The following is a 27,071-nucleotide window of genomic DNA, read 5'->3' as shown; positions in this document are numbered from 1 at the left end:
GAACTAACACATGGTCAGATTGGTCTTGTGGTAACTAAATTTAAATATATAGTTCTACTGTGTTTAATAACCACCTAATTTGGATGTTTTCGTAAATATTTGCTTACTGTATTGTGCACATTGTGGGAATTCGTGAAGGTGTGCTTTTTGTTCCATACTATTCTAGGTTGTTGAAATTGATTATAAACTCACAGATCCACATGTACATAGACAATGTTTATTAACACATGAACAAATAACATGTATGTCTATAAATTACATAAGTAGGTGCACTCCTGATTAACTATTTTGGCCAAGAGCAGGGCAGCAAAATAACGGGTGCTATACGTGATGTTCTCACCTAGATGGATGCTGCATGTGATCGGGTTTAAGGTGCTTTTATTAATACACGTACATTATATTTCCATATTTACAGTAACAGGTGTTGCAGTCAACACGTGGATGTCAGAAAGTAGAGGTGGGGAATTAGGTGGGTATGGTATCCCCTTCCTTGTTAATACTCAATTCATTATTTAACTGCATGGGGTGCCACATTACCATGCTCTTATTGATGACAGAGTATGCGTACGTGTTGTCAGAGAGTATAATCACTTGGACCCATAAATTAAAAAGTAAAGATGGTGTAGTGAAATTGAGTTGTTCCTATCACTTTAAAAACCTCTAACTTTTCAGTGAGGATGCCAGAGAACTGACATTTACGTGAAATATTTATATTATCTGTCAGTGCATCGAACACACTCTTATTGTGCACAGTGTCGAAGCAATATTTCCAGTGTGTTATTGCTGTACTAACTGCTTCACCACAGGCTTACCTGGTTCACATATTGATCACAAATCTCTCCAATACCTTCTGATACTTACTCGCCATCTTCCCAAGGATTAGACACCTCAGTTCTGCCTGTATATAAAGATTCTGACTAATTGGCGGTGTATACTGAACATCCCTTATGCCCTGCGACTCCTGGATTTGTTGCCTGTCTTTAACCTACCGATTGTCTCACCTGCAAAGCTTATATGCAGACAATCTATTCCCCATATTTGTTGGAACTCACACAGTATCAACTCCTGTGAAGTCATCTGGTTACATAATAACAATGTTAATACTATGTCTCCATCTACTGTAACATTGTGACATTGCTTTTTACACAAGAGACTGATTGAACAGCCTATTATCGGTTCTCCAATTTGTTCTCCGCCGTTCTGTTTATATTATGAATAAAAAAAAATAAAGTTTATTACATTTTGATCACATAGCCTACTGGCTTTTTGGGGTCTCATAACTCAAAAGAAATTTGTTCTGGGGAAAATCCATGAATATATGGCACTGACTCCTTCATTAAACACTGTGAAAACATAGTAAACAAATAAGATTAATCAACTACAAGACCTACCTCTAACTAGAGTACAAACAAGACTTGGGACTTTCACCTACAAATAAACTTTATTGAAGAATATGTCATTTGAAAGGCCAGGTTAGAAAGAGACCATTTTGCATTCCATCACGCATCACAGAGATGGGCATTCATTTCTTGTCATCTGACCAAATCACTTCATAGCCGCTATATGCCTTCTTCAATTTTTCTGCAGTGATGGAGTGGTCGGCTTTTCCATATCCCTGAAAGTTAAAATATATTTTTTTTAGCTGAAGGATACAGAAAAAAAAAGTCACTATTTTGTAGAGAAAACGTAAAGGATCAGTTTATGGCCAAAACTACTGTAGACGTATGGTGGTTTGGGTGTTTAGATCATGCCCCCTGCAGTCTCACTGGTCATTTCTCTGCTGTAGAGGAGTTAAATGACTTTATGCTGAAAATGTTAATTTTCATTCCTGGGCTGCTATACGGTCTCAAAGGCAACAAAGGCCCAGCAAACCAATCTTGCAAACTTCAACGTGCAAACATGGAAAAGGGGAAAGCCCTACATTGACTCCTGTAAGTTTGCAAAAACCCATAAAACCTGTACATTGGGGGCACTGTTTTACTCTGGAGATGTTGCTCAACACATACTGGGGTGTTCTTGGTCAGTAACACATAACAGGAACTGAGAATCCATGCCTAAAGTACAATGTGAGAGAAAAATAGCAAAAAAAAAAAAATGACTACCCAAATGGTTGACAAAGACTGGTGGTAGAATTAGTGCATGGAATGTGTTAAAATACCACCATTTGAAATACCCTAGGGTGTCTACTTTTCAAAAATATATGGTTTGATGGGGTAAATTACATTGGCCGGCTTTAAAAATGTCCCAAATAGGACATGGGTGCATGATGACCATCTGTGAAAATTCCAAGTTGGAAAACTGGAATGCGCACCCTCCAGATAAGGACTTTTAGCCCTCAGAGAACCCGACACACCTATACATGGGGGGGTATCACTCAGGAGATGTTGCTGAACACATATTGGGGTGTTCTTTGGTAGTAACCCTTAAAGGGACACTCCAGGCACCCAGACCACTTCTGCCCACTGAAGTGGTCTGGGTGCCAACTACCACTACCCTTAACCCGGCAAGTGTAATTATTGCAGTTTTTATAAACTGCAATAATTACCTTGCAGGGTTAACTCCACCTCTAGTGGCTGTCTACTAGACAGCCACTAGAGGACACTTCCTGCTCTATAGCACAGAAAACCTGTGCTAGAGCGTCGCTGGACGTCCTCACGCTGTGTGAGGACCTCCAGTGTCGCTCAATTCCCCATAGGAAATCATTGAAAAGCATTTTCAATGTTTTCCTATGGGCAGCTCTAATGCACATGAGCGGCATTGCCGCGCATGCGCATTAGGTCTCCCCGGCCAGTGGATGGATCAGTCTCGCCCAACGGCCGATGTAATGACTGGGAGGAGAGGCGGCGAGCAGAAACCACCGTCAAGGGACATCGGCGGGATCTCAGGTAAGTGACCTGAAGGGGTTTTCACCCCTTCAGCAACCGGGGACAAGGGGTGGGAGGGAGAGGGGACCTGCAGTGCCAGGAAAATTGATTGTTTTCCTGGCACTGGAGTTTCCCTTTAAAGTTCTCCATACATGTATTCTTAAATTGCTATGTGTGTCAAAAAAACAAAAACAAAAAAACACCAATTTTTTTTTTTTTTTTTTTTACATTTGGCATAGATTGGTGGTAAAATGGTTGCATGAAAAGTCAAAATTTAATTGATGGTGCCACGAGTTGATACGAAATGTGGTTTGGCTCAGTCTAAATGTTGTTGGATGACAGGGGATTTTCTGTGAAAATCTGAACAATAACCTATCAAACCCTAGAAACTTTTGGAAAGTCATAAATAAATTATAAACGCCCCCAATCCACTCCCAACCCTCCACTGTCAAAGTGGATAACCAAACCCTGCAACTCCCCTTTGATGTAGCAAACGTCAGATGCTCCACTACTCTGATTGCCAAACTAATAAATGACATGCATCCCGAAACTACAAATGTGGATCAGGCCCCACTAAATTTGCAAAGACCCAATATAGACAAGTTCATTTTTAGACCTGTACCTATTAGTGTCATTAAGAAACACCTTAATAATCTAAAAATGAAAAACCAGTCTGGACCTGATCAAATCCCAGCAATGCTGTTGAAGCTCAGTGCACCGTCAATTGCTAAACCGTAGCAACCCTAATTAACGAATCCTTGGTGTCTGGATACATACCCAACTTTGGAAGACTGCAAAAGTAGTGCCTATCCATAAAAGTGGTGACACAACTTTGGTTGCTAACCATCGCCCAATATCATTGCTCCCAGTTTTGTCAAAAATCTTAGAAAAATGCGTCCATACGCAACTATGTGAGTATTACCAACAATCTAACTATCTGACCCCTGATCAATCGGGTTTTCGCCGAATCACTCCACTACAACTGCCCTCTTAAAAGTTTGCAATGACATCCAAACTGGCATGGAACAAGGAGACCTAACTGGAGCTATTTTCCTTGATTTTAACAGGCTTTTGACACAGCAGACCACGACATTTTACTGCACAAACTCAGGTATTGGGGATTGTCCGCTAACCTAGTTTCGATCAGATGTATCGGATCGCTCGCAATATGTGTCCATTTCTGACAGTGACTCCCTCCCTCTCCCAGTCACGTGTGGTGTTCCACAAAGTTCCATTCTCGGCCCCCTACTATTCACATTATTTATAAATGATCTGCCTAATATCTGCAAATCCTCAAATGTACACATGTACGCAGACGATACAGTAATCTATGCGAGCAAATCCAATCTACCGCAGCTTGAGGCTGTGCTCCAAGACCAGTTCACAGAAGTAGAAAAGTGGATCGCAAAAAACAAACTCTTCCTAAACACTTACAAAACGGTCACAATGATCTTTGGAACAGTACCTAAACTACACAAATTACACAATTCCTACCTATCCATCAAAACAAAATAAAATAGTACACTGACCGCAGTCCACTATTTCAAATGCTTGGGTATGTTGGACCCCAATCTATCTTTTGGCCTCCACATAGAAAAACTTGCATCTAAACTTTATCCAAAACTAGGTGCCCTGTACAGAAACAAATCCTGCCTAAGCCCTACAGAAAAGGAAAACATTATACAGCAAATGCTGATGCCAATCATTGATTATGGGGATGTAGTATATGCACCTGCTCCGCAAACCCACCTTAATAAACTCAATACATTGTATAACTCGTTCTGCAGATTTGTGCTACAATGTAATTACAGGATCCACCATTGTGACATGCTAAAAGAACTAAACTGGCTGTCGCTGGAATCCAGACGCACCCTTCATCTTTCCAGCCTTGTGTTTAAGAGCTTTTCTGGGAAACTCCCTCCCTACCTTAACAGAATGTTCTCCCCTGCTTTTCCCACCTCCTATAACCTCCTATCCAGTACCAGCACTTTAGTCTATCTCAATAGAAAAGAAAAAAAAAAAAGCCCGCTCCTCCTTTCCTACAGAGCACCGCATTTATGGAACGACCTCCTGCACACTTTCAAATCTTCCCCAGGCCTAAAGTCCTTAAAGAGATCTCTCTCTACATACCTCAAAACAGAATGCACCTGTCCTGGTTGATTATATATTTCCTACCTGTTCTATGTTACATTTTGTTTATATTGTGTATTAATATATTTTTTTTATTTTATTGTACCCTATTGTAACAATGCAATGTTTTGTGGAGGAAGGACATACTTGAAAATGTGAGAAATCTCAATGTATCTTTCCTGGTAAAATATTTTATAAATAATAAAAATCAATGGCATTTTGGGTGAGCCTAGATGGTTTTCACGTAGGAAAACCTTAGTTACTTATTCAGAAATCCCCAGTGTAATGCATTGAGTTAATGGTGACACTTTGGTGCCAGTTTTTAATCAAAATTGTGGTTTGTCATACCATAATATTTAGCGTGAGCCAAATAGGGGTGTCCAGTGTATAGAAATCAATGCCAACATTGATTTATTTTAACCCCTTAAGACCGCAGCCAAATGTACAAGTTGTGATCCAAAAAAGCGTAAACAAAACCTGGCATTTGCGCTATATGTCTGTCCAACCATAATTCACCTCTTTCATATTAAATGCACCCCCCATTATTATATATCATTTTATTCAGGGGAAACGGGGCTTTCGTTTAACATCAAATATTTAGGTATGGAACATAATTTAATATGAAAAAAATATTTAAAAAATGGGAGAAAATAAGAATTTTTTTAGTTCTACGTGACATTCTAACTGTGAATGTCATAATACTGTTTGCTTTTACTGCAATACAATACACATATTTGTATTCAGCGATGTCTCGCGTGTAAAACAGTACCCCCTATGTACAGGTTTTATGGTGTTTTGGGAAGTTACAGGGTCAAATATAGCGTGTTACATATTTCAGTTTTTTTACATTGAAATTCGCCAGATTGGTTACGTTGCCTTTGAGACCATATGGTAGCCCAGAAATAAGAATTACCCCCATGATGGCATACCATTTGCAAAAGTAGACAACCTAAGGTATTGCAAATTGAGTATGTCCAGTCTTTTTTAGTAGCCACTTGGTCACAAACACTGGCCAAAGTTAGTGTTAATATTTGAAAATGCAAAAAACTAATTTGAACGCAAATTTTGGCCAGTGTTTGTGACTAAGTGGCTACTAAAAAAACTGAACATACCCTATTTGCAATACCCTGGGTTGTCTACTATTGCAAATGGTATGCCATCAAGGGGATAATTTTCATTCCTGGGCTACCATACGGTCTCAAAGGCAACCTGGCGAATTTTAATGTGAAAAAACTGAAACGCAAACCTTATATTTGACTCTGTAACTTTTGAAAACACCATAAAACCTGTACATGAGGGGTACTGTTATACTCAGGAGACTTCGCTGAACACAAATATTAGTGTTTCAAAACAGTAAAACGTATCACAACAATTATATCGTCAGTGTAAGTGCCATTTGTGTGTGAAAAATGCAAAAAATGTCACTGTCACTGACGATATCGTCATTATGATATATTTTACTGTTTTGAAACACTAATATTTGTGTTCAGCGAAGTCTTCCGAGTAAAACAGTACCCCCCCATGTACAGGTTTCATGGTGTCTTGGAAAGTTACAGAGTTAAATATAGTGCTAGACAATGTAATTCCCTGAACTTTTGGCCTGGGTTGGCAGGCAGGTCCTGCAAATTGTAATTAATAAAATGACCTAATTATGTAAAATTATTACATAAATATATGCGTAGAATTATTATATATATATATATATATATATATATATATATATATATATATATATGTGTGTATATATATGTATATAATTTTTTTTAATTATTTTTATTTATATATAGGTATATACATAGTGATATATACGTATATACTTATGTATATAGATATATATTATTTCGTTCTACATGTATTTTGATATCAATATATATATTAATTTTAAAATACAGTTAGAACGAAATTACGCATGTTTATATATTTTTTATGTATTTTTTTTTATTATTTTTTTATTTATTTTTTTAACGTATTTATATATTTATTTTTTATTATATATATATATATATATATATATATATAATGAAAATTATATATATATTTAATCAATATCATTGTACGTGTATGCATATTTATGTATATGTGTGTATATATACACTTAGATCATATATATAATAAATATATATATATATGATCTAAGTATATATAATTTATTTTTACACTGTTTTAACATTTTTTATTTTTTTTTCCAGACAGCAGGGGGAGTACCTGTCATTACAGGCACTCCCCCTGCTGGCAATGCCTTGGACGGCTATGCCGTCCATGTGATCGCGGGGTCCTCGCAAGGACCTCGCGATCACATGGCCCTGGGCGGCTGAAGAGGACGCAGGGGGACTCCCTGGGCTCCCAGGTAAGTCCCCCATAAAGCGATCGCCGGCGTGGGATCGCCGGCGACCGGGTAAGTACATAAGATCGCAGGACGTACTATGCCGTCCTGCGGCTTTTAGAGCCACCAAAATAAGGACGGCATAGTACGTCCTGCGGTCTTAAGGGGTTAAATGGCATGGATTTGAAGGTGACATCTTGATACTGCCTTTAAAGGGACACTGTAGGCACCCAGACCACTTCTGTTTATTGGAGTGGTCTGGGTGCCAACTCCCACTACTCCTAACCCTGCAAGTGTAATTATTGCAGTTTTTTTATAAACTGCAATAATTACCTTGCAGGGTTAAGTCCTCCCCTAGTGGCTGTCTACTAGACAGCCACTAGAGGTCTCTTCCTGGTCCATAGCACAGGAAACCTGTGCTAGAGCGTCGCTGGACGTCCTCACGCTGTGTGAGGACCTCCAGCGTCGCTCAAATCCCCATAGGAAAGCATTGAAATTCGTTTTCAATGCTTTCCTATGGGGAGACCTAATGCGCATGCGCGGAATTGCCATGCATGCGCATTAGGTCTCCTCGGCCGGTGGGCGGGATCAGTCTCGCCCGCCGGCCGACGGATCCAGTAGGAGGAGCGGCGCGGAGGAGGAGACAGCGGCAAGGGACATCGCCGCTGCCTCAGGTAAGTGACTGAAGGGGTTTTCACCCCTTCAGTAACCGGGGATTGGTGGGTGGGAGGGAGAGGGACCCTCCAGTGCCAGGAAAACGGATCGTTTTCCTGGCACTGGAGTTTCCCTTTACGTGGCAAATGTGTTATTTATTTTAGAGTTGGAAGATACAATGTACTACTTTACAGAAACAAGAGCCAAATTTAATTTATGTAGCTAATAAAATGTATTATTTTCATTATTAGATCATACAATGTGTAGAAATATGGTTTGTATATGATCTATAATGTAATAAGTGGGGGGATCTGATTAACGGTCAAACTGTATGCCAATGAAGTGTTATTGTGTTCTAATACAGGGATTTAAGCTCCATTCTATCCTTAGGCAATAATGGAGTCCTCTATGAAGCACATGGCCTTTCACCAAGCAAAATTAGTTGGGTTGTTGATAAACTCCTCCTCCATTCCCTTCCAATGCAATCCCCCTTCCCCCAGGAGGCACTCTGGTTCTGTTACATCCTAAGGGATTGACTAAGAAAGGTATGTCCAGCAGAAGGAGAGCTAACCTGTTTAAAGCCCTGTGAATAGCACATTCTCTCTTTGAATTCACCCTCCTCACTTTCTCTCTCTCCCCACTATACACACCCTCTCTCTCTTACTCTCAGTTGATGATCAATGGATTGGTAACTGTATCACGTGTCTGTCTTTTTTACCATGTTAGTTTAGCCTACTTTCCATTCAGTCAATGACTAGTTTTAGTAGCAACATATACTAGCCTTTTTCAAATGTATATGTATTGTTTATTTGTTTGATTAGCCTCTTAATAAATATTATGGAATTGCCGAAAACAAGGAGTGTGGACTCTGATTTTACACTCTGTTTTTAAGTTATTATTTTAAATTATTATTAATTCCAAGTTTATTCCAACTTGCGAGTTAACGTTTATTACAAATAAGAAGTGATCCATCACCAAATAAGAAGCCAACTTCAACGTTACTTTCTAGGACACTCAAAATACTTGGATTCTAGAGGTGTTTTTTTGCAAAGCGCTTGGTAATGAAGGGGTTAAACTTGAAATTTTATTTTTATTCCTGACAAATCTCACTTTAATGAATAACCGGGAGAGTTCTCTACTGAAAATCACTTTTTATAGTATACAATTTATGCAATAACTGGAACAGAGAGGAGTAAAATTATCTACAAAACAAAAAACATGACTTGACAGTAAACTGAAATACACTGACTCAAACCTACCGTAGATTCGCCAAACACACGGATTTTTTTCTCTTTACTGTTATGTTCAATTTTTCCTCCTCCAAGAACTGTACATTCAAAACCTGCCGCTTGTAGATCAGGATTTATTTTTTCAAATATATGATCTGAGTGGAAAAAAAAAAAAGAAATATTTTAAAAATGGTGTAAGCCTACCTTAACCCCACTGTATTTACTATTTATACATGGTAAGAGCAGCTCTCCCAGGCTTGATAGAAAACCCTCTCCATACATTGTAACAGCAGGGAGGGGGGGCCTCTCTCCATAGAAGGTTTGGCTCACAATGTGGGCCCCTAGGAGCACTCTCTCCATAGAAGGTTTGGCTCACACTGTGGGCCCCTAGGGGCACGCTCTCCATAGAAGGTTTGGCTCACACTGTGGGCCTCTAGGAGCACTCTCTCCATAGAAGGTTTGGCTCACACTGTGGGCCCCTAGGAGCACTCTCTCCATAGAAGGTATGGCTCACACTGTGGGCCCCTAGGAGCACTCTCTCCATAGAAGGTTTGGCTCACACTGTGGGCCCCTAGGAGCACTCTCTCCATAGAAGGTTTGGCTCACACTGTGGGCCCCTAGGAGCACTCTCTCCATAGAAGGTTTGGCTCACACTGTGGGCCCCTAGGAGCACTCTCTCCATAGAAGGTTTGGCTCACACTGTGGGCCCCTAGGGACATTCTCTCCATAGAAGGTTTGGCTCACACTGTGGGCCCCTAGGAGCACTCTCTCCATAGAAGGTTTGGCTCACACTGTGGGCCCCTAGGAGCACTCTCTCCATAGAAGGTTTGGCTCACACTGTGGGCTCCTAGGAGCACTCTCTCCATAGAAGGTTTGGCTCACACTGTGGGCCCCTAGGGGCATTCTCTCCATAGAAGGTTTGGCTCACACTGTGGGCCCCTAGGGACATTCTCTCCATAGAAGGTTTGGCTCACACTGTGGGTCCCTAGGAGCACTCTATCCATAGAAGGTTTGGCTCACACTGTGGGCCCCTAGGGGCATTCTCTCCATAGAAGGTTTGGCTCACACTGTGAGTCCTCCATACACGGGCAGAACATGTTCCCACTATTTATAGACTAGGCGTGATGACGTCACTGCGTAGCTCCGGCAGGTGAAGCAGACCCCGCCCAGAGCCTGGCAGAGGGCGCTTACTGTGATACTCAGCGCTGCTGGTTCCCCTCACGATGTCACAGTGCTGCTCACTCGCGGGCTCCTTCACCCTCACCAGGATATACTTGAAAATGCCGTCGGGGTCTATGAGGACCTCAGCCACTGTATCCAGGGTAGCCATACTGCACGACCAGGCATCCGCTTCCACAGCGCGTCCCCGGAGAGGGGGAGGGACTGGCTTTTATAGTGCTCCGTGCCCGCGCAGGGCGGAGCCTAGTGACATCTTAGGGGGCGGACTTAACGAAGTCAAAGGGGCGGGGCTTAATTACCGTTTGTTTACTTCGCGCGGGGCGGAGCTTAGTGAATCCGTCATAGGGGGCAGCGCTAAATATAAATTCGTGGCCCCGCAAGGTACCGCCCATTATTATACGTCACTGGTGGGAAGAGTCACGTGACAGAGTGCAGAGAGACAGAAAATGTTATTTTGTATATTTATATATATATAAACCTTCTCATAGCTATCTATCTACTTGTTACTTTTGGGGAGAGTTATCAAAGTTTCTGAATTTTCTTTTATTTTTGGTCTTTTGTAATTATTAAATTGTTCTTAAATTGGTCTAAAAGTGTTGATTTTTTTTTTTTTTTTTTTTGCTTAAATGGCTGGTCAGCCCAATAAAAAAAAAAAAAAATGTTTTCTGCAAAAAATCAATAAACATCACTTAAAAAAAAACATTATCAAGTTACATTGAATGTAATATATTAAAGGACCACTCTAGGCACCCAGACCACTTCAGCTTAATGAAGTGGTCTGGGTGCCAGGTCCAGCTAGGGTTAACCCATTTTTTTTATAAACATAGCAGTTTCAGAGAAACTGCTATGTTTATAAATGGGTTAAGCCTTCCCCCAAATCCTCTAGTGGCTGTCTCATTGACAGCCGTGATTCTCACTGTGAAAATCACAGTGAGAGCACGCAAGCGTCCATAGGAAAGCATTGATAATGCTTTACTATGAGACCGGCTGAATGCGCGCGCAGCTCTTGCCGCGCGTGCGCATTCAGCCGACGGGGCGGAACGGAGGAGGATCGGAGGCAGAGAGCTCCCCGCCCAGCGCTGGAAAAAGGTATGTTTTACCCCTTTTCCCCTTTCCAGAGCCGGGCGGGAGGGGGACCCTGAGGGTGGGGGCACCCTCAGGGCACTATAGTGCCATGAAAACGAGTATGTTTTCCTGGCACTATAGTGGTCCTTTAAATGAGAAGTGAAAATTTCATAACAATTATTCAGTTAGTATTATCAGTAGCCGTTTCCTCCAGCCTGGAGTGCAGTGATTAGCTGAGAGCATTGGAAGAGGGCGAGACAAGGGGTTCCGTCTAGTTTGGCTGAATCTGACATGATGTGTTAAAGGGACACTGTAGGCACCGAGACCAATTCAGCTAATGCAGTGTCCTTTTTGCACATAGTCTTCCAGTGTAAAACATTGCAGTTCCACAGAAACTGTAATGTTTACATTGCAGCTCCAAGTCTGCCCACAGTGGTTGTCTACCAGACAGCCACTAGAAGGCTTCCTGCATTAAAACGTACCATTGGTCCAGTATCTGCCGCTGGACGTTCTCATGCTCTGCATAAGGACATCCAGCATCAGATTTTTCCCCACAGGAAAGCATTGATTTAATGCTTTCCTATGGTGAGGTTGTTGTAGAATTATTAGGCCCCTTTAAATTTATACCCTTATATTTCTTTCTTAGGCCTCATAGTTCAAGTCTTACAAGAATGCTTTGTTCGTAGAAATTGTGTGTCAGCAGGAAATGTTAGGTTCCTGTTGAGTGAAACATTGTAGCAGCTAGTCTTAATAAAATGTGAAGTTACTAAAAGCCTTAAGAAACTAACCTTGAAACTAACGTGCCAACTACTCAAAATGGCTGCCAAAGCCCCCCTCCCATCGAGTGAACTCCTCGTGCTAACAAGATGGTGCTGGAATCCGGAGGAGCATTTCATGACGACAGTAATGACATAAGATGGTACACCCAGTAGAGAGGGAATTTAACTAACCACTTAACACCTAAACCAATTAATAATGTTTACTTGTTGTTATCTTGAATTTCTTTAGTGATGTAATTATGCCTTTATAAGGGTCTGCGCACCCACTTTTTAACAGATGCCATTAAATTTCCTGAAGTTCTTTCATTAACCTGAACCTCGTGTCTCAGTGTGAATTTACTTCTGCGTGCACGCAACTTTATTATTTCTAATTTAGACAGGAACAGATAGTCATTCAAACTTAATGGTTTGCATAAAAGAAATCCACTACAAGGTCAGATGTCTGGTAAGTAAATAAGGTTTTTTTTTGCGGGGTAAGGGGAAGCCAGAGGGGCTATAGTGCCAGGAATACAGCTTTGTATTCCTGGCACTTATAGTGTCCCTTTAATTCAGTATTATCAATGTGTCTGAGAAGGGAAGTCTCCTGCACCCAAGAAGAGTCTAGAAGTTTGATCTTAAAGAAGGTTGATGGCACCATGGCAAGCCAGGCAACATAATCACTACATGGCGCTGCAGTGAATATAGCTCTTAGAGTGTCCCAATAATTAGTTTGAAATGTTTTTAGGAAATCCATTTAGCTGTTACATTTGACATGGCAAAATGTAAAAAGCCTTAATATTTTAAGGGAAAGAATATGTTTATAAATGCTTGACAAAGATATATATGTCTTAACCCCAGCAACACTTTTCAAAAATGATTTCAAATTAAATATTTTACCTAACATTTTCAATGCTTTTTGTAATTCAGGGTGAATAATAGTATCAATGTTAAGAGGGGACCTTCATTTCTCCTTCATTCCAGCTACTGAAAAACATTGGTAGGGATCTATAACCTATGTTAACTTTTTTTTCAGAAAAAGAAAGTACCCCCTTGCGGGGATAAGGTAAGTGTGTCCAGATCGTATCTCAGTAGGGGGTAACCCTTGTATTATATACAGTAGGACAGTAAAGGTAGTGTATGCCTAAGACCCAAGGTCTAGGTAACACAAGTAAGATACGGATCTCAGAAGCCTGCTAAAATTAATAATCTTTAATAAGGTATACTTAACCATGAACAAATAAAACAACAAAATGTGGATACTTAAAATAAAAAATCACCCAAAAACTGTGCAAGAGGAGATTGAAATGGGCTCAGGGAGTAATGGATGAGATATCAACTTAGGCAAAAGTGCTCTAGATGTATACTCATTACTGGGGAATACAATTGGGAGGTACCACTGTACACTTAACTACCCGGCTGAATTGTAACAGAGCCAAACCCTTAACACTGGACTGCAGAAGTGTATATTCGTATGGAGGTATAGAGCCAAGGAGCTCTTAACAATATAACACTTCAAGATATAGCAACAGGTAATGTTAAATACTTGCTTAGAGGTCACAGGTGGATCATATGGCCGTCACAAAGTAACATAAGAGGGTACTGCAACTTAAAATAGTGCAGAAAAATACATTTGGTCACACCTTTATAGCTAAATACAGGGTAGTAACATAAAGCACTAGGTGGATAGTATAGATGTGGGATACTTAGATGTTCCCCTATTGAATATAAACAGACTCAACACTACTTAAAACTAACCTCAGTGCTGTATGCACTGACTGGTAGATAGTGTAGATATGGGATACTTATATGTTCCCCTGTTGAATATAAACGAACTCAATACTTCTTGGAACTATCCACAGTGCTGTATGCACTGATTTGTCAAAGCAAGGCTAGTAAAGTCGTATAACACTCTTAGTCTATTAGCTGAAAGCCAACAGTTAGTAGTAATAATAGTACAGCTCCCATCTTCCCTCCAAAAAAAAAAAAAAAAAATAAAAAAAAAAAAAAAAAAATAAAAAAAAAATAATCTCCAAACAGGCCCCAGCTCCTCTTGTCCTAATACAACACCCCTAACATAGTGAAGTGAAAAATCGTGAGAAAACTGTGATTATAAAATCATCTAAATTCTCTGCATGTCTGCCTAACGCGTTTCGGCGCTGTACAAAGCGCCTTTCTCAAAGGCTGTCATTGACAGCCTTTGAGAAAGGCGCTTTGTACAGCGCCGAAACGCGTTAGGCAGACATGCAGAGAATTTAGATGATTTTATAATCACAGTTTTCTCACGATTTTTCACTTCACTATGTTAGGGGTGTTGTATTAGGACAAGAGGAGCTGGGGCCTGTTTGGAGATTATTTTTTTTATTTTTTTTTTTATTTTTTTTTTTATTTTTTTTTTTTTTTTTGGAGGGAAGATGGGAGCTGTACTATTATTACTACTAACTGTTGGCTTTCAGCTAATAGACTAAGAGTGTTATACGACTTTACTAGCCTTGCTTTGACAAATCAGTGCATACAGCACTGTGGATAGTTCCAAGAAGTATTGAGTTCGTTTATATTCAACAGGGGAACATATAAGTATCCCATATCTACACTATCTACCAGTCAGTGCATACAGCACTGAGGTTAGTTTTAAGTAGTGTTGAGTCTGTTTATATTCAATAGGGGAACATCTAAGTATCCCACATCTATACTATCCACCTAGTGCTTTATGTTACTACCCTGTATTTAGCTATAAAGGTGTGACCAAATGTATTTTTCTGCACTATTTTAAGTTGCAGTACCCTCTTATGTTACTTTGTGACGGCCATATGATCCACCTGTGACCTCTAAGCAAGTATTTAACATTACCTGTTGCTATATCTTGAAGTGTTATATTGTTAAGAGCTCCTTGGCTCTATACCTCCATACGAATATACACTTCTGCAGTCCAGTGTTAAGGGTTTGGCTCTGTTACAATTCAGCCGGGTAGTTAAGTGTACAGTGGTACCTCCCAATTGTATTCCCCAGTAATGAGTATACATCTAGAGCACTTTTGCCTAAGTTGATATCTCATCCATTACTCCCTGAGCCCATTTCAATCTCCTCTTGCACAGTTTTTGGGTGATTTTTTATTTTAAGTATCCACATTTTGTTGTTTTATTTGTTCATGGTTAAGTATACCTTATTAAAGATTATTAATTTTAGCAGGCTTCTGAGATCCGTATCTTACTTGTGTTACCTAGACCTTGGGTCTTAGGCATACACTACCTTTACTAACTTTTTTTTCATGTGAGACTCCATTTATTTTAAATGGAGACTGGAGATTTAACGACTGACACCACAATCTACTTCAGTCTTGGCACAGCCAGGGCACACATTGCTTTGGAGAAGGTGAACTTGAAACATTGTAGGTGCACAATTCCAAGAGTGAGATAAACACATATATGTGTCCGGGACATTAACAGCCGACTTAGAAGATAACAACTCGAATATGACATAAATCAGTTGAGGTGTGCTGTAACCAATGAGTGGTTAGGCCTGTTATAAAGAGGACCTGTTGATATCAATGTGAATAATAAGGTGGGAAGGGAACTTCTGAAAAGCGACAACAGGGGTCACCTGGGTTATACAGGCCCAAAAAAACCCTCCTACAATTTCAGGCTTACCTCTTTTATATGTGGATTTCTACATTGAATGTATTTATATTTCTGACCTCACGAACACATATTTGTTACATATAGGGGATCAGCCACCATAATATCAAAGGGACACTATAGCATTAGGATTACAAACATGTTGTCATGGCCGTTACCAGTAATTCCTGTCTCTTCCGGGTTGACGGACTGTTGCCACTCCCCCTCTCTGACGCGGTATCGCTGCGCTACATAATGCGACCGCGCCAGACAACAGACGCTGGATTAATGAACAGCGTACCGCGGAATTAAACTGGCTGCAACTCTGCTCTACAATCTTCCTGTGTACCGAACCGGACTCGTACTTGACTGACCTCCTTCTCCTTCCCTCGATCACGGCTAACACTTCGACTCCTCTCGACCTCTCTCCAACGGAACCTCCCCGGAGGGGACTCTGGGACATACCTAAAGCCTCTGGAAGCTAAGTTACCTCACTTGTGTTATACGAACTTTCTCACTGACTTTTGAGCACTCAAGCTTTAGCCTGCGCGCACGTTCTCCTATCGTTATAGGAGTAATTCCTATTCATTAACCCCTCAGTCTCCAGCAGATGTGTTTCCTACCAATTAAGCTAAATCAAATCTCTGCAAGTTAATCTCAATTACCTTCCTCCATTGAATTATTGCTGCAATTCAATTGTATAAGACAGTCTAAGACTACAAACTAGCTGATACACACACAAGCCCACTACAAGCTCGCTGATACACACAAGCTTACTACAAGCTCGCTGATACACACACAAGCTTACTACAAGCTCGCTGATACACACACAAGCTTACTACAAGCTCGCTGATACACACACAAGCTTACTACAAGCTCGCTGATACACACACAAGCTTACTACAAGCTCGCTGATACACACACAAGCTTACTACAAGCTCGCTGATACACACACAAGCTTACTACAAGCTCGCTGATACACACACAAGCTTACTACAAGCTCGCTGATACACACACAAGCTTACTACAAGCTCGCTGATACACACACAAGCTTACTACAAGCTCGCTGATACACACACAAGCACACTACAAGCTCACTGATTCTCTCTCTCTCTCTCTCTCTAACTCTTTCAGTGTCACTCATACAATTACCTGTCACTGGCAGTGTGGATTCTAAGCTTAGTGTGAGGTTCCTTCATGATATGCTTCCTCTTCCTGTGTGAAAGTTCACCAGGCTGAGGCTGGGGGCAGAGCTCCAGTGCAGGGGCTGGATCCTACCAGACTGGCCGTGCAGAGAGACTGGCAATGTGTGGGAGACGCTCACTCCTCCCTGCTGCAGATGGCTGCTACCTGTCTGTGTACCAGCCTCTAGCAGCCACCTCGGTAATTATCTGACCCAGCCCCCAAACAAAACTCAGAGGAGGACAAAATATTTTTTCAGGTGCTGCACTGCCGGCCCCAAGTCTACCGGCCCACCGGGAAATTCCCCGGTATCCCGGTGGGCCAGTCCGGCCCTGGTCAGCGGTATGTGTAGCCAAATCCATGGAACTGAAATCGGCTACACATTTCAATGAACACCGCTGACCCTTACCTTCTCCTACACTCCGTTTGTGGATTGGGAATAAAAGAGGCTGTATGTGTCAGTACAGTTATTTCTGCTTGACCTCAGAACAAAGTGTCGTCTCGTTATTGGGGGAATTGGATTGTATGCTGATTGCCAGGAGTGAAAGCTGATTGTATGCTTTTCCTGTTCAGCTGTTTACAGCATTCATATGCTTGAGAGAAATCGTATGCTTCTCCGGTTCGGTGGTTGTGGTGTCTGCTGCAGTGCTTGGAGTCCTCAGGAAGCACTAGGAACATCCTTCAACGGAGGTACCAAGTCAGAGTGCCCGTCGATCTGTTATATATAAATAATAATGCCAAAAAAATAGCTGCTATACGTACACGTTTGGGGGTGGAGCTTAGAAGTCTCCGAGTGCGCATACCCGGAAGTATACACGGCGGTATCGACATTGACACAATGCACTTGGGTGAGTTATTCTTAATTATAATTATAGCTATATATTGTCATTCCTTGCATGCATTATGTGTTGTCTTATCATTTTGGACCCTGATGAAAGTCCGAGCGGGGACTGAAACGTTGGTCGCTGATTTTAATTTGATTTGATAAAGTATTTGAATTTTTAAAGACCGGTGAGCAGCTATTTTTTTGCTTTATTGTATCTTTGGAGTCCCGGCTAATGAGTGCATAAGCCGGCTCTTCGGGACCATGTGATTGCGTGGACCCAAATGGCCAGTGATGGGGCGGATCAGGCAGACCCCAGGGTCGCGACCGCCGTCAGGGGAAGGGCGGGGACCCAATAAGTTTAGGACCACTTTAAAAAGGACGGCATAGAACGCCCGCCGTCCTTAAGGGGTTAAAAGATCACAAACATGTATTACTCACATCATAGTGCTAAAATAACTGTTTAGGTCACCAACCCTCTTTCTTAACTTTATAGTGAGTTTACGTACCTTTTTTCCAGCATTGTGGCTGGCCCACCTCTATGGCTGAGATCAGCAAATTTGACTATCTGAGCTTAAACAATGCTGAGGCTTTTGCACATGCGTGGCAAATCTCCACACTGCGCCAATAAGCCTCTCCTCGTAGCGATACATTGAATCAATGTAGAGTGTGAAGATGCTGAATGCCATTGCTGCACTGTGCAGTACTGGACTAAGCAGCACCTCTCGTGGCGTCTGAGTGCCTGCCACTAGAGTTGTTACTAGACAGCAATGTAAACACTGCCTTTACCCTGAAAAGGCAGCAGTTACATTGAAAAGGTTGCAGGGACAGATTATGGACACAAAAACAACTACATTAAGTGGTACTTTCGCTAATGACTATACTGTTAAATAAATGTATACTAGCATAACAATTATCTAGGCATAGGTGATATTCTTAATTTATTTATGGTAGTAGGAGTTTCAATACACATTTTCCAATTGTCCCCACAGAATCAAAGCAGCTTGGTGGATCTAGTTGACTTTCTGCATGAATACCCAGTATTACATTTGCACAACTTGTACAATTTTGTACCACAAGTCAGCTTAGATGGGACGTACTGCTTGAAAAGCAGTCTTCTCCTGAATCTTAAATTTGACTCATCTATGCAGATATTTTTGTCAGGGTATTGTGGGGAAAGTAACCTTGCCACTGGGTTTTGGAGAGGCCTGCTTGTCAGCCTCTTGCACTGTGACTATGGTCCCTGGGGTGTATTGCCTTTTTAAAACACTATTTGTGCATTTTGAGACTTCGCACAATTCCCCTTTCAAACATGTGGTGGTGGCGGCGGCCATCTTAAATTGTCCAGCAGTGTTTTGTCGTCGAGTGTATGGAACTGTTTAAAGCATGGGACCATGTGCACGGTGGGGCAAAAGTAAGACTTCCAGTAAATTCCTGAACCGATCTGGGTGATTTTTGGATATGTTGTTCACCCAGATCGGGGATATCAGTGGATGACTGTTGTGGGGATATGTTGTATTTTGGGGTTTGTAAAAATGACACTGTTGCACATAGAAGGCTTATCAATAAACTGCAATCTTTAAGTTTGGATTCCAATATTGTTGAATGGGTAAGGCAGTGGCTGAGTGACAGGCAACAGAGGGTTGTAGTCAATGGAGTATATTCAAAGCATGGGCTTGTCACCAGTGGGGTACCTCAGGGATCTGTACTTGGACCCATTTTTATTAGTGATATTGCAGAAGGTCTTGATGGTAAGGCATGTCTTTTTGCTGATGATACTAAGATATGTAACAGGGTTGATGTTCCAGGATGGATAAGCTAAATGGCAAATGATTTAGGTAAACTAGAAAAATGGTCAGAGTTGTGGCAACCAACATTAATGTGGATAAGTGCAAGTTCTAACCTAAACATCTGAGGAAAGGGATTTAAGGGTGATTATTTCTGATTACTTACACGGAGGCAGACAATGTAATAGAGCAGCAGGAAAATTACAAACACGAACACTTGGAACACAGCCAACAATTAACTTTTTGCCTCTCTCGTCTCAGATTAAAGTGAGGAAAGAGAGAGTCAAAATACTATGTCAAAGTCCAGGAAACAAATAATTGCATGTGATATTGTATCAGTTACATAGTTACATAGTTACATAGCTGAAAAGAGACTTGCGTCCATCAAGTTCAGCCTTCCTCACATATGCTTTTGCTGTTGATCCAAAAGAAGGCAAAAAAACCCAGTCTGAAGCACTTCCAATTTTGCAACAAACTAGGAAAAAATTCCTTCTTGAACCCAAAATAGCAGTCAGATGTCTCCTTGGATCAAGCAGCTATTAGCCAACTAATTAGAAATTGTATCCCTGTATGTTATGTTTTTGCAAGTATTTATCCAGGCTGTCACCACATTCACATCACTCTGATCACACCCAGTTTGCTGCTTTGGGACTACCTGGATTGCCAAACAGTACTCCCGATCAGATTGTCAAGAAATCACTTGAGGGAACGGGGAGGGGGCGGAAGGTGCACATCCAGTAGGATGTATCATTACACCCTAATGTCCTGAATGCCCATGCCGTTTAATTTTGCAAGAAGTGTATGAAATAAAAGACAACATTTACACCGGATATACTTTACAGCTATTATTTATTGTGTCAGCATGAAATTAATTTTGCTAGAATGTGAGATGCTGGATGGAGAAAAATTTTAATTACAGTTCTACAATGTCTCACCTTCTCAATACAAGATACTTTATTCCCATGTTAATCCACTGATGCCTCATAAGACCCTATAGAGCTCACTATAAAATTCCACACATTCACAACATCAGAAAATTTCTATTTTGTGTGAGTTCTCTGATGTCTAACAAGATGTGACTGCTGGCTATAACATTTTCCACATTTAGAACATGAAAACGGCTTTTCTCCTGTGTGCGTTCTCTGATGTTCAACAAGGTATTTATGCTGGCAAAAACATTTCTCACATTCAGAACATGAGAACGGCTTCTCTCCTGTGTGAGTTCTATGATGGCACACAAGATTCGAGTGACTGGTAAAACATTTCCCACATTCAGTACATGAGAATGGCTTCTCTCCTGTGTGAATTCTCTGATGTGTAACCAGCTTTGATTTAGTGACAAAACATTTCCCACATTCAGAACATGGGAAAGGTTTCTCTCCTGTGTGAGTTCTCTGATGTACAACAAGGTATGTATTCTGGCTAAAACATTTCCCACATTCAGAACATGAGAAAGGCTTCTCTCCTGTGTGAGTTCTCTGATGTTCAACAAGTTTTATATGCTGGCTAAAACATTTCCCACATTCAGAACATGAGAAAGGCTTCTCTCCTGTGTGAGTTCTCTGATGTATAAGAAGGTGTGTATTGTGCCGGAAACATTTCCCACATTCAGAACATAAGAATGGCTTCTCTCCTGTGTGAGTTCTCTGATGTATACCAAGGTATTTATTCTGCCTAAAACATTTACCACATTCAGAACAGGAGAATGGCTTTTCTCCTGTGTGAATTCTCTTATGTTCAACAAGTTTGCAATGGTGGCTAAAACATTTCCCACATCCAGAACACAAGAACGGCTTCTCTCGTTTGTGAGTTTTTTTATGTGTAACAAGGTTTGTATTTTGGCTAAAGCATTTCCCACATTCAGAACAAGAGAACATTTCTGCTGTGTGAATTCTTTAAAGCCTAATAAGTGCTGAGTGTTGGGTAAAACAATTCTCAAATTTAAAACATTAGAAAGGTTGTTGCTCATGTGCAAGTCCTGAAATTAACTTTTGAATAATATCTAAAACATTTCCCACATTCAGTACATGGGATTTTTTTCCTTTACTATCTCAGTTGTAGACATAGGATTCTGAGAGTTGGAATGCTTGTTCGTTATAAGATTTCTTCAAACTCTTGCTTAGTGCATTTCTGTTCTTCAGGATAAATTCTGCTGATGGAAACACCTAAAAGAAATGCATTGGAAGTTAAAGGAAAATTTGTCACTCTAAATGATCTATTGTTTAAAAGGATACAAAGCTGTATTCCTGGCACTACCGATCCCTCTGACTCCCCCCTCTCTCTCCTGCCCGGTAATCAAAAAGTTAAAAACCATTTACTTACCTGATCCCAGCGCTGATGTCCCTTGGCGCTGGGTCGAAGCTCCTCCTCTGTCTTGCACGTGCATTAGACATCCCCAAAGGAAAGCATTAAATCAATGCTTTTCTATGGGGAAAAATCTGATGCTTGAGGTCCTCGTGCAGAGCGTGAGTACGTCCACTGTCAGATAACAGACCAAAAGTCTGTTACGATTCCGGAAGACTTCTAGTGGCTGTCTGATAGACAGACACTGAAGGCAGACTTAGAGCTGCAATGTAAATACAAAAGGGACACAGACCACTTAAATGAGCTGAAGTGGTCTGGATGCCTACAATGTCCCTTTAACAAAGTAAGAAAGACAATAGTTTCATGTAAGACCAGAAATTACAAAAAGCAAAAAAAAAAAAAAAAACAATTGGGATGGATAATTATCTTTGAAAAATATTAAGTGCCCAAAATATATTTGTATACATATGTATACATGCTTGTGAGCACAACATTTTTCTTTTTCAATCTTATACTTATATTTCAACTGTGCTGAAGAACTGTTTCTGTATTCCTGGCAGATGACATTGAGCTTTTTTGGAGAGTACCTTTAGGGTGAGGGAAAAGGTGAGAAAACATACAAATTATCTTTTCTCCAACACCTGTCTGAGTGTGTGTTTTGCCAGTAAGTGTGGTTCTGACCATATGTCCAGACCAAAGGATTGATGGTTTTAGCTTTCTTCTGCTTCTAACCTTTCAGGCTAGGAATAGATATTGTTAAATAGAAACGTCCAATTCTTTACCGTATAAGTAGATTTGATATGGAGAAGATTCACATCCCTTGTATACTGTCACAACTATAAATTCTATATATTATTCATTTTCATCTGTGGAATTCCTTTGCAACTCTCCAATATTGTCAATATTCCTCTGTGTTCTCAGAGTCCTCTGCCGGCTTGACAATGACACTTTTTTTTTTTTTAAAGTGTTCTTGCATAGCAAGACCACTTACTGTTATCTCACATATATATTATTAAGTGTTCTTGCATAGCAAGACCACTTACTGTTATCTCACATATATATTATTATTATTATAGCCAAATTTGCCACCCTAACTCCTCCCACAGTTTTTACACTACATAGACAAAAATATACCAAAACGTGCAGATTGTTCCCGATCGGATTGCTATTACTTTGTGGAACGTTTCGCCGAATGGTTCTCGGAATATCGTCGTTCTTGTGGCAAAATTTGTCCCATAGGAATGAATGGCAAAGCTAGAGTGGGAGCTGGCAAAAGCTGAAAAATCAGGACATGATTTCTAAACTGCCACCACTCCCTCATTTTCAGGCCCACCTACACAAATCTTATATCAAAACGCTCAGCTATCCCTGCTGCCACTAAAAATGCCGACAGCTAAGCCATAGTCCTTATAGTTTTCACAATATGACCATTTGTTTGCAACTCACGCAGTCCATTGACATTCATTGAAACTCCACTCTGCAAAGCTCACATTTGAAGGGCAATTTCTAAACTGCAACTGTGCCTTCATTGTTAATATCTCACATACATGCTATACATCAAAATGTAGGTCTGGGTCTTGTGATTCTCACAATATAAAGCTCTTCACTGTAGGATTCATAGTTTTTAAAATAAGACCGTTTGAAGATGGCAACCGCAAAAATACTCTGACCTGTGCCAGGCTGCAGCAGCAAGTGATGTCATAGACAGGGCCTTTTGCACCTGCTAATGTTTTTATAACTGTATGTTTTAAAGTAACTGTGAAGCACTTTGGGCAACAACATTGCAATTAAATGTGCTATATAAATAAATAATAACAGTTACCCTGCCCACTCCAGTTGTAGACAGGGAGGCAAGAACACTTTACACAATTTCCCCAGAAATTGTAGCTTCTCTAGTTAAGTGTTCTTGCATAGCAAGACCACTTAATGTTATCTCACATATATATTATTATTATTAAGTGTTCTTGCATAGCAAGACCACTTAATGTTATCTCACATATATATTATTATTATTATTCTTATTATAGCCAAATTTACCACCCTAACTCCTCCCACAGTTTTTACACTACATAGACAAAAGTATACCAAAACGTGCAGATTGTTCCCGATCGGATTGCTATTACTTTGTGGAACGTTTCGCCGAATGGTTCACGGAATATCGTCGTTCTTGTGGCAAAATTTGTCCCATAGGAATGAATGGCAAAGCTAGAGTGGGAGCTGGCAAAAGCTGAAAAATCAGGACATGATTTCTAAACTGCCACCACTCCCTCCTTTTCAAGCCCACCTACACAAATCTTATATCAAAATGTTCAGCTATCCCTGCTGCCACTAGAAAGGTCTACGGCTAAGCCATAGTCCTGATTGTTTTCAATATATGACCATTTGTTTGCAACTCACGCCGTCCATTGACATTCATTGAAACTCCACTCTAGCCAGCTCAAATTTGAAGGGCAATTTCTAAACTGCGACTTTGCCTTCATTGTTATTTCAGAGACATACTATGCATCAAAATGTAGGTCTGGGTCTTGTGATTCTCACAATATAAAGCTCTTTGCTGTAGGATTTATAGTTTTTAAAATACGACCGTTTGAAGATGGCAACCGCCAAAATACTCTGACCTGTGCCAGGCTGGAGCAGCAAGTGTTGTCATAGACAGGGCCTTTTGTACACCTGCTGTTTTTATAAATGTATGTTTTAATGTAACTGTGAAGCACTTTGGGCAACAACATTGCAATTAAATGTGCTATATAAATAATAACAGTTACTCCACCCACTCCAGTTGTAGACTACTGGTGGAGGCAAGAACACTTCACACAATTTCCCCAGAAATTGTAGCTTTTCTAGTTATTTTTTTCGTCCCCCCCTCCCTGCTTGATACATGGCAGGGAGGGGGGCTCTCACTCCCTGGTGGTCCAGTGGCATTGGCAGTTCTGTGGAGGGGAGCTGGCAGGAAACACTTACCTCTCCTGCAGCTCCTGTCAGCTCCCTCTGCCAGCTCACAGTGTAAGTCTCGCGAGAGCCGCACTATGACCCTGCGGCTCTCGCGAGACTTACTCTGTGAGCTGACAGGGGAGCTGACCGGACCGGCGCGGAGGAGGAGGGAGCTGCAGGAGAGATAAGTAATCGCTCCCTGCCAGCCCCCCTCCTACACAGCCCCATTGTCTGTATTATGGCAATGTAAATTGCCATAATACAGACATTGACTCGAGTATAAGTCGAGTTGGGGTTTTTCAGCACAAAAAATGTGCTGAAAAACTCGACTTATACTCGAGTATATACGGTATATTATTGTGTGGGTCCTACACTCTAAGTTGGTCCTACACTAACAATTCACCATCCATGCTCCAGCTTCAGGCAAAAAAAATAAAAAACACAAAATCTCTAATAAGACAGAGGGGTATTTTTTTTTAAAAAAACCCTACATACTTCTCAACCCTTAATAGGGAACACATGGGATGGAAGGCAGCACTGTAACATGGCTATATGATACAAAAGCAAATATACAAAAATAAATCCTGCGCTTAGACTCCCACTACTCCTGGACGGCAGCAGTGACATAGTACACATCAGCCCCAATACTCCTGTTATCTCTTCACAGAACGCAATCATTAAGTTTTTTAATTCCATTCTTTATCTATTCTGGGAGGATCCTTATTTATTATTATTATTATTGCAATTTATATTGCGCCAACAGATTCCGTAGCGCTTTACAATATTATGAGAGGGGATTTAACTATAAATAGGACAATTACAAATAAACTTACAGGAACAATAGGTTGAAGAGGACCCTGCTCGATCGAGCTTACATTCTATAGGAGGTGGGGTGTAAAACACATTAGGACAGGAATTTGCAATCAAATAAGGTGGGCTGCCCTTTAGGAGAGGGCAAGAGACAGGTACGTGAGGTATTGGTTAGTCTTGGAGGCCATAAGCTTTCCTAAAGAGATGGGTTTTAAGGCACTTCTTAAAAGATGCAAGACTAGGGGAGAGTCTGATGGCGGTAGGCAGGCTATTCCATAGGAAGGGAGCCGCCCGCGAGAAGTCCTGCAAGCGCGAGTTGGCCGTACGAGTGCGCACAACGGACAGGAGGTGGTCACGGGCAGAGCGGAGAGACCGAGAAGGGACATACCTATGGATCTGTGAGGAGATATAAGAGGGGCTAGAGTTGTTCAGTGCTTTATAGGTGTGAGTTAGTACCTTGAATTGACTCCTATAGCATTCAGGAAGCCAATGTAAGGACTGGCAGAGGGGTGAGGTGTGAAAGAAACGACTAGAAACAACTAGATCCTTACACTCGTGCTTCTCCTTGAACGGTCCTTAAGATCTGTTGTTTTCCTTTGAAGAAGTTCTTCATATCTGGGTTTTAATTCTTTAAGAGAATCTTGCGGTTAATAGTTTTTACATCTTAACAACGCAATTATGTCAGCATTTTCATTTACTTACTGGTGAAGGATATGTATTTCTTCTCTTTCATTACGTCCAAGCATACTTTTTTGATCAAAAAATATTTAATTGATCCAGTGTGACGTTAGGAATAATTATTTTAATAATTGAAAATAGTTTCTTCCTTGTCTTTTTTTGCTATTTCCCTTACCCCTTTGTTTAACCCCTTAAGGACCAAACTTCTGGAATAAAAGGGAATCATGACATGTCACACACGTCATGTGTCCTTAAGGGGTTAATCCATTGGGGGGGAGAGACTTAATATTAGACTGTATATCTATCTGGTGCTAAACAATAGGATCATAATTACTTATTTTGTTTTGCCTCTATCTTCTAGTATTTAGGTTTTTTTTTTTTTTTTTTTTGACGCTATATTCATGTAGCAGGTCATCTTGTCTCCTTCCTTTAACCCCTTCAGGACAGAGTCAATAGTACACGTTCTGATCAAAACAAAACGTAAACAAAAACTGGAATTTGCGCTATATGTCTGTTCAACCGTAATTCACCTCTTTCATATTAAATGCACCCACACTTATTATATATCATTTTGTTCAGGAGAAACAGGGCTTTCATTTCATATCAAATATTTAAATATGAAACATAATTAATTATGAATAAAATTTAAAAAACTGAGAAATGATTTTGTTTTTTTAATTTGTAGTTCCGCCTCACATTTTAGCTGTAAATGTCATAATACTGTTAAGTTTTACTCCAAAAAA

General features: G+C 40.6%; 2 protein-coding genes across 2 annotated transcripts in view; both read right to left on the bottom strand.

The window, feature by feature from the left end:
- Positions 1–1,422: 1,422 nt before the first annotated feature.
- Positions 1,423–10,591, bottom strand: LOC134568898 (14 kDa phosphohistidine phosphatase-like). Its single transcript, XM_063427601.1, has 3 exons — positions 10,392–10,591; positions 9,231–9,355; positions 1,423–1,615 (listed from the first exon to the last, which is right to left on the bottom strand). Exons 1-3 carry the CDS (start codon positions 10,528–10,530, stop codon positions 1,523–1,525), a joined length of 357 nt encoding a protein of 118 aa, XP_063283671.1. The 5' UTR covers positions 10,531–10,591; the 3' UTR covers positions 1,423–1,522.
- A 9,820-nt stretch (positions 10,592–20,411) lies between these two features.
- Positions 20,412–27,071, bottom strand: part of LOC134568897 (gastrula zinc finger protein XlCGF71.1-like) — a 37,375-nt gene continuing 30,715 nt past the window's right edge. The window contains exon 3 of the mRNA XM_063427600.1: positions 20,412–21,770. Coding sequence (XP_063283670.1) covers positions 20,646–21,482 — 837 coding nt within the window. The 5' untranslated portion in view covers positions 21,483–21,770 and the 3' untranslated portion in view covers positions 20,412–20,645. The remainder of the gene's footprint in view (positions 21,771–27,071) is intronic.

Source organism: Pelobates fuscus, chromosome 7 (genome assembly GCF_036172605.1).
Source record: "Pelobates fuscus isolate aPelFus1 chromosome 7, aPelFus1.pri, whole genome shotgun sequence".
In the NCBI taxonomy this organism is placed as follows: domain Eukaryota; kingdom Metazoa; phylum Chordata; class Amphibia; order Anura; family Pelobatidae; genus Pelobates; species Pelobates fuscus.
This window is presented reverse-complemented; position numbering and strand designations above follow the sequence as displayed.